Source organism: Pipistrellus hanaki, assembly GCF_964339955.1.
Source record: "Pipistrellus hanaki genome assembly, chromosome: 8".
Classification (NCBI taxonomy): Eukaryota; Metazoa; Chordata; class Mammalia; order Chiroptera; family Vespertilionidae; genus Pipistrellus; species Pipistrellus hanaki.
Genome location: NC_140510.1, coordinates 8,920,445 through 8,934,440, shown reverse-complemented (window position 1 = coordinate 8,934,440; position 13,996 = coordinate 8,920,445). Strand labels below are relative to the sequence as shown.

The window sequence follows — 13,996 nt, the reverse complement described above, 5'->3', positions numbered from 1 at the left end:
AGGACGTGGGAGGCTCGGAGCCATGGTAGCGACACTTGAAACGAGCCCTGAAACACTGTATTAGACGTTTCAGTAAAACTCCAGAGAAGTGTCCTCCTGCCCGGGGCCGGCGCTCCTCTGAGGCCCACGCCCTGCAGGGGGCAGCCTGCGAGCCCTCCCCTGGCCCCTGAGGCTCTGCACCCCCGTGCTCCCCCTCGGCCAGGGGAGGGTGGTGGGGAGCCCCGCTCCGGCAGTCCCGGGTGTCTCCCTGGCCGTCCAGCACACGGCGCCCGCAGGGGACGGCTCCTGGGGGAGGAGGAGCCCAGGACGGAGCCCCGCTGTCTTCAGCGGCCGCGCCACCCAGAGCCCGGCGAGGAGAGGCCCCAGGCAGGACACCGAATCAAGCGTCACTTATTCGAGGGCAAACTCAAAAGGGTTCTTTTATTTTTTCTTTTTTAGCAAATCCTACATTATTAACAAAAGAGTCTGTACATTTGCCATGATACACTGGAGAGTGAAAGGAAGAAGATATAAATACAGATATGGATGTAACGTGAAAAAGCCCCCCCAAATAAAACCGAAAACCAGAAACCCAACCTGGGGGCGCGGGACATGCGTGCGCACACAGCACTGACGGACATTGGTGGCCGGTGTTTGCAGGGCACTTTCCACGTCCAAACGTCACCGCCAGCCAAGTCCTGCGGGTTCGAGTCCTGACTGCCGTTCTCTGCCGTGTGTGATGCTTGATAAATAAAGGGCGGCTGGAGAGAGAGATGGGACAAAACCCGCTGCGTCAGCTGCAGCGGGTGTTGAAAGCGAGTGCTGGGCCAGAGAGGCCGTGGCCGTGGCCGTGGCCCAGAGGGGAGTGTCCTTGAGGAGCAGCTTTGCCAGCCTCAGCCTCAGCTTTGACCTTGACGATGGCGCTGTGTCCAGGGGCTGTGGCGCCCGGATGTCAGGCGGACGGGAGGCAGACGCGTCTGGGGCTTTGCTCTGTTTCTCACGGGGACAGGCCTGCGGGGAAGCGGGGCTGCAGGCGGTGCATGCGGGTCTGGGCGTGGCGGCTGCTGGACGGGGCTGGACGCCTGGGGGACCGCACCTCTCTAAACTGGGGTTGAAGACGGGCCTGTGACGCTCGGCGAGGCCGTGAGCAACACGTGGGCAGCATGCCACACTCAGGTCCTCCCTGGGCAGGCGCTGTGGGGCCTGGGCCGCACTGTCGGAGGGAGGGAACCCAGCCTGAGCCGCGCTTGTACAGCAGCAGCGATGGAGACCTTGCAGAGCATGACAACCCCCTCAGTGAAATATTAACATGGAGCATCTAGCAATGGAAGCAGGCCCTGCTGTGTTCTGAGCCAAAATCAGCCAGTAACGTCCAACCACGGCGCTCTCTAGAGTGCGAGACCCTGCACACACACCCAGCACACACATGCACACTCACACGCACGCACACGCAGCGAAGGCACCTGGCTTCCCTGCTCCTGCACCTTCATTCTCTGGGCCCATTTCCAAATAAAGTATCTAAAACAAAATCTGAATGAAATGCGTTCTGTCTGCCACAGTCTTGGCTGACTTCCCACGCTGAAGCTGGAGGTCAGAGGGGAGGAGGGCGGGAGCGAGAACCTGAACCTCTCAGCTCGCTCGGCGGCCGGGCTCGGCCTGCTCGGCACGCCGCAGGCAGGCAGGGGGAGGGTGCTCCCTCCGCCAAGGGCACTGTGGTTTGAAACTCCAGCGACAGACACCCTCATGCTCGCGTTCAGAATTTCCATTCGCTTTAAGAATTTTACTTAAAGCTTCTTTCACCAAGATTTTAAGCCAATAATGACTCTGAAGCAATCAGACTCTCAAGAAACTTTTAAAATGGGTGGTTACTCTGGGAATTTCTTACCAAAGGAAACACTCTAAAATATGTTACAAAGCCTGTTTTCCAGCCATTTGTCATTCACCATAATTACTTTTTCCTTAAACAATGACTATTTCAACAGAAGATGAAGGAAGTCCTTCAGTCCATAAAATTAAAAATAGTAATTCTCTCTAGACTTTTCTTGGATCTTAACTCCAAATTAAACTGAGAAATGAAAACTGAGATGGTGCAGGTGCCACTCGCCAGGCTGAGTGAGAACTGAGCAGCTTAAGCAAGCGCTGGGGGGCAGGAGAACGGGGGTGGGGGTGGGGGCGGGGGGGACAGACCCAGGGCCCGAGAGGCTCCTGAAGACAGCCGCACTGCACAGAGGCCGCCCCACCGGAGCCACACTGGTGTGAGGGCCGCTGCCTGGCCCGGTTCAGAAGCAACTGGGTCTGCCAGAGGCCATCTCCCGGTTTTCCTCCTTCTTGCCAAGTGATTCACATTCTCAGCAGGTCTCCAATACAACTCAAAGAGGTAACAACCCTTTCCTGGCGTCACGGCCACGGCCACGGCCACGGCCACAGGATGCTAAGATGGGAGAGAACAGACCGCCACGCCCCGGGCCCACTGCAGCTGCCGTCGGGTGGTGGCTGGAGGCGGCCGCACACGGGCCCCGGTGCCAGCTCGGTGCGGAGACGCAGGCTCTTTCGCTTCTTCAGCTGTGTGTGAAGACGCAAAACAGGCCTTGCTCCTTTACATTCAGTGCCAGTAAGATTCTACACAAAAGCTGCGAGGGACCGAATACTGATTGTAATAAATATCTGCGCTCCTCGTCCCGGGCGGGGCCGACGGGGCGGAAGGTCTGAGGCACCGCGGCTGCGGCCCCGCGGCTTAGCTGTGCGTGGACACGTCGGAGGAGGAGCTGCTGTTGCTGTTGGTGGTCTGCGCCCTCTTGATGTACAGGTTCAGCAGCTTCATCTGCAGGGAGAGAGGCCGGGTTAGAGGAGGCAAGCAGGCGGGAAATGGGAACACAGTACCCGCACCTTCACCGGGAAAGTCATACAGACACCAACTGGGTGTCGGCCTCCTCCCACGCCACCAGGGCCGGAGGCAGGAGGAGGCCAGGCCCGGAGGACAGAAGGCAGGGGGCTCCCACTAAGAAGCCCCTTGGGAAAGGCACACGCAGGACAGAACCCCCACCTCAAGGGCGCCCACAGCCAGCCGCTCCTCCACGCTGGCGGCAAGCAGGGCAGAGCCCAGGCCCTGGAGGTGTCCTACTGAGGTCATTTGTACCCCAGCTGTTCCTTCCACCCCCACCTTCTCTGCACCCCACTTCAGCCAACTGAGGCCAGGCCACACAGCCCTGGGCATCGCAGGCCCTGCCGAGGCCACCGCCCTACAGTATCTCCCAGCTGCTCACTGGATGCAGTCCTGTCTTCCTTTCTCCTCTGCACACTGTATCCGTGGCCCCTCTCCGCCACCGCAGCGTGGGACATACAGAGACGCCCGGCCGGTGCTCCGGCCACACGCACGCGGAGACAGACGGTGCTGCGGGCGCTCGGCAGAGAGTGTGGCGGGCGTCCTGGAGCTGCCGCGGCTCACAGGTCTCTGTGCCCCCACCCGGGCCTGCCTCGCTGTCTTCTCACGTTAACTTACACTCCCCACCCGTTTGTTTTTCATTCCCCACCTTTTCAATCTTAAAATGGCTAACAAAACGTCATGCTACGATGAAAGCGCCATCTGAATGCTCAGTAGGACGTCTCCAGGGCCAACCAGGACCCAGAGAACCCTGGCCTGAGACTCAACAGATGCGGCAGAATTCCAGAACCAACTGGTCATGTGACCACAGAAACACTTCCTGAGCCTCAACTTCCCCCCTGCAAAATGAAGAGCGGTCACACCTCCCAGGTGCCTTCGGAGCTCCTTGTTCAGTAAACATGTCCTCGGAACGCCCCTCTCCGATTGCTCTCACTGTTCCTTCCTGCGGTTTGCTCCTCCCTCCCTCCTAAGCAGCTCACCCCACCCTGCCCAGCCCTGCCCAGCCCAGCCCCGTTTGGCCCCCTTCCTCCTGCTCCCATGGCCTAGCACCTAGAACCAGAGCCTGTGGCACGGCGGTCACTGACCGCCGCTCACTCCTGGGCTGCTGCGGAGGTTCCCGCGCTCCAGCCTGACCCCGCTGTGCACGCTGCTCCGGGCAGGGTGAGCTGTGCTTTTCCCACCTGCCTTAGTGAAGAAAGCAGGTACCTAACACATGCTGTGGAATGAACAAGTTTTTAAAAAAATCCAGAAGACAAGATATTTCTATGAAAGGCCAGTTAAAAATGAGTTATTAATTACTGTTATACTTCTTTGCAACTCAGACCACTAATGCATCCACCCAGTCAAGTCTAGAATACAACTGTAAGTACAAGGGAAGACAACAAGAGTTAATGATGTGTCCATGTTTAACAGGCTACAAGGACTTCGATGCCACTTATCACCGTATCTGAGCCTCATAAAAATCCTTCCTGGGTCTCCCGTTTTACACATAAAAAGCCAGGGCTCAGAAAGCTTGCTCATTAGCTGGTGTAAATTCAAATGGGACTATTGTAACCTTAGAATGTCAAATGCAGTCCCCATGGTAAGCACAACGAAAACAGCTGGAGAGTGGACACAGAAGGAAACGGGAATTAAAATATTTCAGTACAGAAAGCAAACAAACACAAAAGAAAGGACTGCAGGAAAGGAGGGAAGTGAGAGCTTTATGATATATATAAAACCAATACCAAAATGCTAGAAGTCCCCCCTCCTGTATCAGTAGCTCCTGTAAATATAAATGGATTAAACTCGCCAATCAAAGGACTGAGATTGGCAGAGTGGACAGAAGAACATGATTCAACTCTATGCTACCTGCAGATCTCTTAGCTTCTGCCGGTCCCCCTGGGCAGTGGCTGACTCTGCACTCCCAGGAGGCCCAGAGCCAGTGGACAGCTTCTGACCACAGCAGATTACAACTCTGCACATCCACAAGTGACACACTCAGGGGCAGACTCAGTGAGCACGAGAGCCAAACTGAGGCGAGTCCTGCTCCATACGGTGTCTCCTGCACAGCAGCTCCCGCTGTAGCTGCAGCTGGTCCCCACAGCCAACTGGCCTGGAGAGTGATTCCTCCCAGCCACGCTAACAGCAATCAAGGCTCAACTACGACAAGACTCTGCACACCACGCCGAGGTGCACCTAACGTGTCCGGAGCTCAGGTGACCGGGGCGTCCGTCACTGTGCCCTCAGGTCACCTACTACATACACCACTTCACCAATTCCCGGAGACACAGACACAGACACACACACACACACAGTGGCCTGAAGTGTCAACTGTGCTGAGGGTCCCACAGGTCGTGCTCTGGAAAGGCGGGCAGAGGCAGCTTTGCTGGGAGCTCTGAGAAAGCAGGACTCCTGTGTGCCCAATGGACCACACAGGGCGTCACCTGCTGCTTCCTCCTCGTCTCAGGAGCAAGGTCAGGCCCGCTGGCTTCCTGCTCCTGTATGGCTCCGCTGCCAGGCCCCGCCCCAGTGGGTCCGGAGCAGGCCGGGACTTCTCCTCGGAGATCACCAAGGCACCGCCTCCCCCTCCGTTCTACCTGCTCTCCCGTAGCAGGCTCAGCAGATCTGAGCTTATTTTTAAACCATAAGAACTCCAGCCAATAGTCCTTTTTCCTATTTTCTGCCCGATTCTAAACTACTCTTAAAGAATCACGAGCGGCAGCACAGGGCGTGGCAATGCCGGCTTCTGGGGCTAAATCCCTGTATGCTCTCGCAAGTTAAACGCGGGCACTGTCCTTAGCCAGGGGAGGCTGTCAGAGTAGGTGAGCCAACACCACCAAGTGCAGCGAATGGCGCTGGGCTCGGCGAGCACGTGGGTGTGGCCAGCAGCCCTGTGATGCCCGAGAACCAGTGCCCACCCAGCAAGCGGCTCACCCAGCAGGCAAACCTCCCAGCGTTTCTGTGAGAGAAGACAGGCTGGCTCCCAAACAGCCCCCTTCCCTATGACAGACCCCGCTGCAGCTCACCGTGACGACCCTACCCAGTGGTCACCTCTACCTTAGGAGAACGCTTTCGGGGAAATGGGCCCAATTACCACACACACAGTGGGGGCGCTGCGGGCCGAACGGAGCGCGGACAGCGAGTGCGGACACGCCGCAGAGCCCAGGCGGGCCTCGGCCTGTAACAGGATCCGTACCTTGCTCCCCGTGAGCTGTGCGAGGTGAGGTTTCAGCTCTTCTCCGATTACGGAATAGATCGCCACCAAGCAAAACACACTGGCCTTCCGCACACTGCTTTCCGTGTTGTCATAACCCTGCAGAGTCAGAGGGGAACACAAAAAGGAAACGAGATCAAAGAAGTGCTTCATCGTCAGTATTTCAACATTTCCACAAGTGCCCTTAGAGTTCAACCTTGGACTTGTCAACAACCAGGCATACCTCAGCCTGCACCTGACCCGAGAGCTCTCCGGGGGCTGCCGCGGCGACCTGCCCCGCCCGGCCGCTGCCAGGACGGCCTCAGCAGGCCCCGAGCACGGGGACGGGACGGGACACGGGAAGGGCACAGTAACGTGCTTCTTGCGGACTGTTCCCGACGGTGAAACAAGCTTCATGTGGGAAAACTGCTCACCCTTGTGCCGGGACATCAGTTAGCACCCGCTAGAGCTGTACCTCAACCTACCGTCCCTCATCCCACTCCACCCACACCCGGATGGACTGCCTGCTGTTCCCCAGACCCCGGGCTCCCACCGCTGTGCCCGCTGCCTGGTGTCATCCAGGCCCAGCAGCGTGTCTTTAATCCCAGGCCCCGTGCTCAGCCAACAGCAGCACCGCGGGAGGCTGACTTCTCTACCTGCCCCAGGGAGCTCTCATCAGGACCCCACAGGACAGCGCCGCCCGGATGAGCCCCCGGCCCCTGCCTCCTGCTGCTCTGGTCCCAGCGGTCAGCTCGCACCTCCCCGGGTAGCTTAGCACAGCCCCGCACCTCCGCTCGCCACGCAGGCTGCCCACCCTGAGGGGACGCCTAGCAGTGGAGGCCATCTTCCCCCAGAGCCTGTCTAACTCAACGCCTCCTGCTCAGGAGGGTTTCAACCCCCGTTTGCTGGGTAGGTGAGAGCAAGGACCGCTGTCGGACTCCCCACTCCATGGCCACCTTGCCCAGGGCTGGGGCCCACAGGTGCGCAATAGGGTTTGTTGAAGGAATGAACAACAACAAAAATGATCCAAATACGTTTACAGTAAACAGAGCTCATTCTCGAAGCCCAGTTCCGGGCTGCCAGGACCCTCCTGCTGCCCTCAGGGGAGGGTAGACTGGGAGCCGAGAGAAACACGTGAGGCAGCCACCCCACACAGCCTCCCACTTCTAACAACAGGTCACCTCCCGACTTTCCCTACGTGCCCTGCTTCAAGCGAGCAAGGGAGCCAGGCCCGCGCCCAGCCGCCCGCCCGCAGGTCGGCGCCCAGCCCACCTGCAGCAGGCCCGGGATGATGTCCGCCAGCAGCTGCAGCAGGGACTCCCTGGCGATCCTCTCGACGACCTTGGTCTGCATCTTGATGGCAGCCAGGTTGATGGGGTAGTCGGCCGTCTGGATGATGGGGCAGAGCACTTTGATGCACTGCTCAGGGTGGATGGAGCTGGCCAGCGTGGACGCTGCTTCCTCGGCGGATCTCACCACCTGAAACACAGGCCCCGGCGTGAGCGCGGCCGGGAGCGGCGCTGCCCGTTCCGGAGGCGGGCGACACGCTTCGCCAATGCCACCGTCACTTCCTCGGGACAACACTGCTCAGGAAGTTCGAAGGGTAATTTACAGGTGGTACGGAGGAGCTGGGAAGGCGGGGACGGGATTTTGGCAAAAACCTCGGAAAAGTGGTTCTCCGAGTGCAGCCTGCTCCGTCCCCCACTGCAGCAGCAGCAGCCGCCTCGACCTTGTCAGGAGGCACCTCCCGGGGCCCCAGACCTGCGGCCGCAGTCTGTGGGCTGGGCCGGCAGCTGTGCCGAGCACTTGGAGATCCTGAGGTACAGGGACATCGGCGAGTGTGCCCGAGGAGATCGGACTGAGAACGAACACCCCCATGCCTGTGGGCCCACAGCAGGAATAACGAGAGGAATGGAAGGAAGTCCGAGTGGCCACAGCACTTGGGTTTCAGCTGCAGGGAGGTCCAGAGCAGCCTCTGGGGAAGCTGCTCGTCCGGTCCCACGCTCACCTCACCGCAGAGGAGCAGCTGGCCTCTGCGGGGGCCCCGCCTGGGACACAAGAAGGGCCACAGGCACCCTGTCAGAGGGGAAGCCATGTGCAAAAGCCAGACAACAGAACGAGCAGGGGCTTGGGCTCAGAGAGCAGGAGACAAGCCCCAGCCGACCGCTCACACATGCTAACCTCCTTCCTGGCCCGTAAAAACAGATCACGTGACGGGGGATGGAGATGCCTGGCCAGTCAGTAACTACCACTGATAAAAAGGAGTTCGTACACAAGTGATATGTGAAGACAGCAAACCGTAAACAGGTGCGCATTTCCTCACACACAGTGAAAACCCAGCACATTATCCTCGGGCCGCCCGCCCTGCCAGAACCACGCTCTTCTCCGGTCTGCCGAGGACTCGTTCTGTTTCAAGAAGCTGAATTCTCAGTCACATTTCCTTCTAGTTGGGGACCTCTTGGGCTTTCCCTGAGAGGACCATGCCTCCTTCAGGCATTAAATAAGCTCACCGCTCACCCCCATCACCTGGTCAGCATGCTCCTGGACACACGGCACACACCTGCCGAGGCACACACTGGGATTATGCTTGAATCCTTTAGAGCCAAATGGAAACCCAGGTTAGCACGATTCAAGGGCAAAACTGTGTGCATGTGAGGACACAGGTGTGAAGAACACCCAAGATTTGCCTGTGCTTCCTCCATACGTAAAAGGCCAGGCTTTGCTGCAAAGCACAGTGGAGAGGTCATTTTAAGAGTCATGTTCTACCCTTAAAAAGCTCATACGCTTCTTAAGATTTTCACAGCCCCAGCAGTTTTTTTCTCATCACCCTTCTCCCTGCCTTCCAGCTGTGCTGTGTGTGTGCATCCATTCAGTCCTGTGTGTCAGGGGCTAGCTGAGCTCAGACCAGAGGTGCAGACAGTGGCCCCATGCCCTCAGGGTGCCGGGCAGGTGGGGTGGTCCATACAGAGGGCAGCGTGAGGATGCGAAGGCCAGGAAATGGCGGCCGAGGCCACGGCAGCGGGTGGGCCGGTGGTGGGAATCTGTGACCTGAGGAGCTTCTTGCAGTTGGCCAGGACTGGGCAGAAGGGACGGGAAGTAGAATGACTGTCGGACTCTCCGGTGTTCGGCAGAATTCTTCCAGCTCAGGGGCTCCCGGCCCTACAGAGCCAGCGCCGCCGGCCTCTGCTCCTGCACAGCAGGCAGGGAGCTGAGCTGCCACGCAGACCGGGCTTCCGTGCACCCAATGCAAGTGGGTGGGCTGCCCTGTCAGCAAGTACTGACTGAGTCACATGTACGGCTCGCCACATTCGTTCACGGACACATGGAAATGAGAGTATTTAAAAGAAACCCACAGTGAGCTTTTCTTGGCAATTCAATCTCCTGCCAAGTGCAGCCTTTCCTACACAGATGCCCTGAGAGCAGAGTGCTGTTTGGCCCTGGTATGCACACATGAACTTTACCCCTTCACCTCAAGGAGGCGGTGTTCAGGTTTGCATGGCACATTCTCAATCTCAGAGAGCAGTACCACACACAAACTTCAGCTCGGTCCTCTGGTGAGGAAAGGCACAATTTTTAAAAACTCTAAAAGGAGGATTTAAAAATACAGACTACCCTGGCCAGGCAGCTTAGAACATCGTTCTGATAGCCCAAGGGTGCAGGTTTGATCCCCAGTCAAGGCACATACAAGAATCAAACAGCGAATGCATCAACAAGTGGAACAACACATCGATGGCTCTCTCGCTCTCCAATCAATAAAAACCCCCACTGTTACGGTTCCCTGGATGAAGAGAGGTACAGGAGTGACCACACCTAGGAAACACCTGGAGGCTACCAGCAGGCCCTGCTGAAGGGACACGGCGGCGGCCGGGAGCTGGGGCTCAGAGCACAGAGCTCTGTCCAGAGGATGCCTCCGGCTGGCCTATGCCCACTCCAATAATCCCTCTGACACGCTACCCTGTGGCCATGTCGAGCCCTTCAATCAGCACTGCGGGCCAATGAGGCCTTCTAGCGGCACTTCCCACTGTGCCCCGGGAATGCCGAGCTGAGGGCCCGCCCTGCACAGGCCGGGCCGGCCAAACCTCAGTGCCCACCTCTAGTCACCGTATCTTCCCTGAATGTGGATCATGCCTGTCCTTCCCCTGGCTAGGCCTAGCCACCCCTGGGTCCCACTCGCTTTAGCAGAACTGCAGGAAGCTCTGTGCGCACACAGACATCCGCTCGGCGTCTCTGCCACCTGACTAGCAGTTCCGGGAGGGCCAGCACACACCTCAGCCACCGTGCTCTCCCTGCACAGGCCATGTCCGCTGTACATTGGGGACATTAAAAATGTCTGTCAAACTAACTTTCCCCTCGTGCATGTCATTGTAAAGCACTCACAACTGGCAGTCACCCCTCAGCATGCCTCGCTGGTCTGCACCCACATGCTCCATCTAAGGAGCGCCCGCCATCGAGGAGGAGGCAAAGTATCTACCAATGAGCAACGTGAGCCTCAGGAGAGCCCCTGCACCAGAGCGCACCCCTCCAGTGCCCCACACTGCAAAGGACAACACTCATCTGTTCTTCGGAAAAGACTTCCGTTCAGGCGAGCAGCCCCCTGCAATGCTGTTTAAGAGGGCAGCACGTCCTGGGAGAGCTCCATCATGTGGTGCGTGACCATCACGCTCTTCCTCCTCCTCCTCCTCAGCTCCTGCACACCACGCTGAGCGTGCCCGCTCTCTGAACCAGCGCTCCCACAGAAGCAGTTACGTGCACAAGCACCCTGACACACTGGCCAGAAAGCCGCGCTCTCCCAACTGAGGAAGCGGTGGGTCTCAGCTCTTCAACTTGGAAAAAACAAAAGGATCAGAAAACACTGAATGATTTCATAGATATACCCAAGTTAGAAACGGTGATGTACAGAAACAGATGTTCAAGATCCCAACAGGAGCCCTAGCCAGTGGCTCTGGATAGAGCATTGGCCTGAAATGAAGGGTCCTTGTTCGATTCCAGGCAGGGCACATGCCCAGTTTCGGGCACGATCCCCAGTAGGGGGCGTGCAGGAGGCAGCCCATCAATGATTCTCTCATCACTGATGTTTCTCTCTCCCTCTCCCATCCTCTCTGAAATTAATAAAAAGACCCCACCAGGAGATGGGAAGCAGCTGGGTGGAAAGACGTAGGTTGCAGGGACAGACTGAGACTCAGGCTCAGCAGTGGCCCTAACAGCCACGACAGGAGCAAACTAACCCCCCTGGGCGCCTCCCAGGAGTGTCCGAGCACAGGCAGGAGGCAGCAGCCAGGTTCACGTGAGAACTGCTGCCGGTTCCCTCCCCCCAGGCTCTCTGTGCTCCCTGTCATGGTGCAGTGAGCTGCTGCGGACACTGACGGCTTCAGACCTACGGAACTCACACCCAAACCAGAGGAGACCTTCCTTCACCAAACCCCTCGGCAGGAAGCAGCTAATCCAATGCCCCTAACACAGGGAGGGAGGCTTCTAGAATTCCCGAAAGCAAAATGCAGACGCTGCTCCTCCAGAGGGCGTGGCGGCACTCCGCGCTGTGGTCCTCCCCAGGACAGCTCTTCCTGCCAAGGCAGGTGGTGCTCCTGGCTTCGCCGTACATGCCAAACCCCGGCCTGGCAGGCTGCTTGAATCAGGGTGAACTTTAGGTTTTGCCCTGAGTTCTATGTAACATAAGAAGCAAAGATTAGTGATGTAAGCCACGGAGAGCAAAAGTAAACATGGGCAGCAGCAGGAGGAAGGGCAGAGTGTCGGGAGGAGGCAAGGACTTAGAAAGGGGGTTGGGCACATGCTTGGGAGACGGCAGATTAAAGAGGCTTCTGGATCATAATCCACCTTGAAGCTATCACAATTATTCCAATAATGGTCATTTTTCTATTCTGGTTAGAAACATAGGAATTCTTCCTTTTCAAAGTTAGTGAAATAATAGTGTCTAGTTAGAAGAAGCATCATTTCCTTATCTAACTTTTTTAAAAAATGAGATCATTACTCAGAATACTGGAGAATGTTTGCTTAAAGATAAGGTTTCTTTTGGAGCAAAGAATTTGTCAAAATTTGAATTACATGTTTTAATGAGTCTGATCCGGCCCTGTCACTGACACATCAGGATAACTGGCTCAATAAAGACATAAACAAACAAACAACCAGGTGCCCCAAATCAAAGCGCTCTTCCCCGTGGGCACTCCCAGCTCAGCTCTGCAATCACTTGGGAGCCGGGGAAAAGGTGGTGCCATCTCCCAGGACAAGCTGGAAAGATCTTCTAAAAATAGGTTTGACAGCGTTTTAGGCAAACCATGTTTTGGCAAAAGACAGGTTCTGCTAAAAATTCTGTGATTTTGGTGCAGCGTCCACACGGCCTGGACCCCGCACACGAGTCCTTTCCAATGAGGGAGGGCTCTCGGGTGGGAGACTCACTGTGCCTTACCCCCAGAGGCTGACTACAGAGGTTTCTGGTTTTGTCTTTGTTAGAAAGCATTAACTACAAAGGGAATGGGCTTCTGGCCACATCGCAAGATCGGGCCCATGAAAAACTGGAGGCTCATAATCTGCCAGGGTGCAGGCGTGCTCCTCCTCAGCCAGTCCTCTCCGCTGTAGGCTGGATGAGAACAGGCAGTCCTCTAGCCCCCCCCCCCCCCCAATAACAGGGAAGAAACACCATGGTCCACGGTCCAGAAGCATAAAGTAGTTTCCCAGGTTCACGCCCTGCACTGTCCTCAGAGCCACTGACAGACCGTGCTGCTGTCACAGGGCTCCGAGGCCGTGCCGCACAGGGTCTGTCGAAGACGCGGCCGGAGAGCGATTATTGCTGCTCTTTGGAGCGGCATCACTCACTGCGCTGCCTCTGACACTGCACCGCTGCTCTCTGCTGTGGGGTTTGGCCAAGGCTGCGTGAAGCATAAGCAGAACACTGCTCCCCAGAAAGTTCTCTGTCATTTTTAAAGTAACATTGGTCACTGTCTCTCCTTAAAGTCATAAAGCATTACACTAACTAGAAATTACTTAAAAATTAAAAACAAACCCCTGGAACTTTAACAGTGGCTGCTTTATATTACGCAGGACTCAAACTTCCCCACACACGCCGCACCACCTGGGGCTGGGCGCCCCGAGCCCCGCGCCAGGATGTGAAGGATGGTGACGCTGCCTCTGCCCACAGGCGGGTGTGATCAGAACGTACTCATGACCAAGCATCTCCATTACAGATGGTCTGTAAGAAACGGAGTGGGTTCTTCTCTTGCAAGACGCAAGAACTGGGAGCAACAGCATCCTTACACTCAGTGTGCATAAACGATTAGTAATTAGCGTATTTACCAAGCAACGAGCCTCCTGAGAAGGACGGGTTATCCGACAGCAGTCTAGGGGCAATCTGCGCGCAGCAGGCATTTGGAAGCCCATCTCCATGTCACTGTCTCTCCTTCTCAGAGTCACGAGGGCACGGAGGAGCTGGGAACGAACTGCGGAGCTGGAGGTGCAGAGGCTAGACCCAAAACCAGGCTTCCTGCCTCGATTCAGACCTCACACTGACCCCGGAGTCTCATTTATTGCATGAGTTCTCTTATGAAATCCTCTCTTAATCAAGGAAGAGAGATTCAGTTACCCCCGCCCCCAAACAGATGACAAACTATGAGATGAGAAGGGTTAGTAGTTTCTTGCAAATCAGAAAATGGGCTTGAGCCTTTAAAAGACCACTGTCAAAAGCCTTAGCCCTTTCAAAGTGTTTGCTAAAACTAACCCTACTGTAACCACAGTAACTCCACTAAGGAGGCCCTGAGACGCTAGAGCATGTTTATTTACTGAGAAGGTAAAAACAAGGGCTTGTAGAATAAGAGAGATTTGCTTATTCAACTAGGAAACATGAACACATGCCCAAGCTGGCAAACACCGCGCTTTAAAATAAAAACTTGAAACTGGCATCACAGCCCTATGTCTCAGCTACTGTGGAACGTGTGTCAGCGCAGGATGCAGAT

General features: G+C 56.5%; 1 protein-coding gene across 13 annotated transcripts in view; it reads right to left on the bottom strand.

Annotated features, from left to right (window-relative positions):
- Nucleotides 1-390: 390 nt before the first annotated feature.
- CLASP1 (cytoplasmic linker associated protein 1) overlaps nucleotides 391-13,996 on the bottom strand; it is a 221,949-nt gene continuing 208,343 nt past the window's right edge. For 12 of the 13 annotated variants that reach the window (XM_084892205.1, XM_084892201.1, XM_084892210.1 and 9 more), the window contains 3 exons: nucleotides 7,308-7,514; nucleotides 6,039-6,155; nucleotides 391-2,800 (listed from right to left, as the gene is read on the bottom strand). In XM_084892205.1, coding sequence (XP_084748331.1) covers nucleotides 2,714-2,800; nucleotides 6,039-6,155; nucleotides 7,308-7,514 — 411 coding nt within the window. In that variant the 3' untranslated portion in view covers nucleotides 391-2,713. The remainder of the gene's footprint in view (nucleotides 2,801-6,038; nucleotides 6,156-7,307; nucleotides 7,515-13,996) is intronic. The other variant, XR_014795731.1, reaches the window with a different exon arrangement.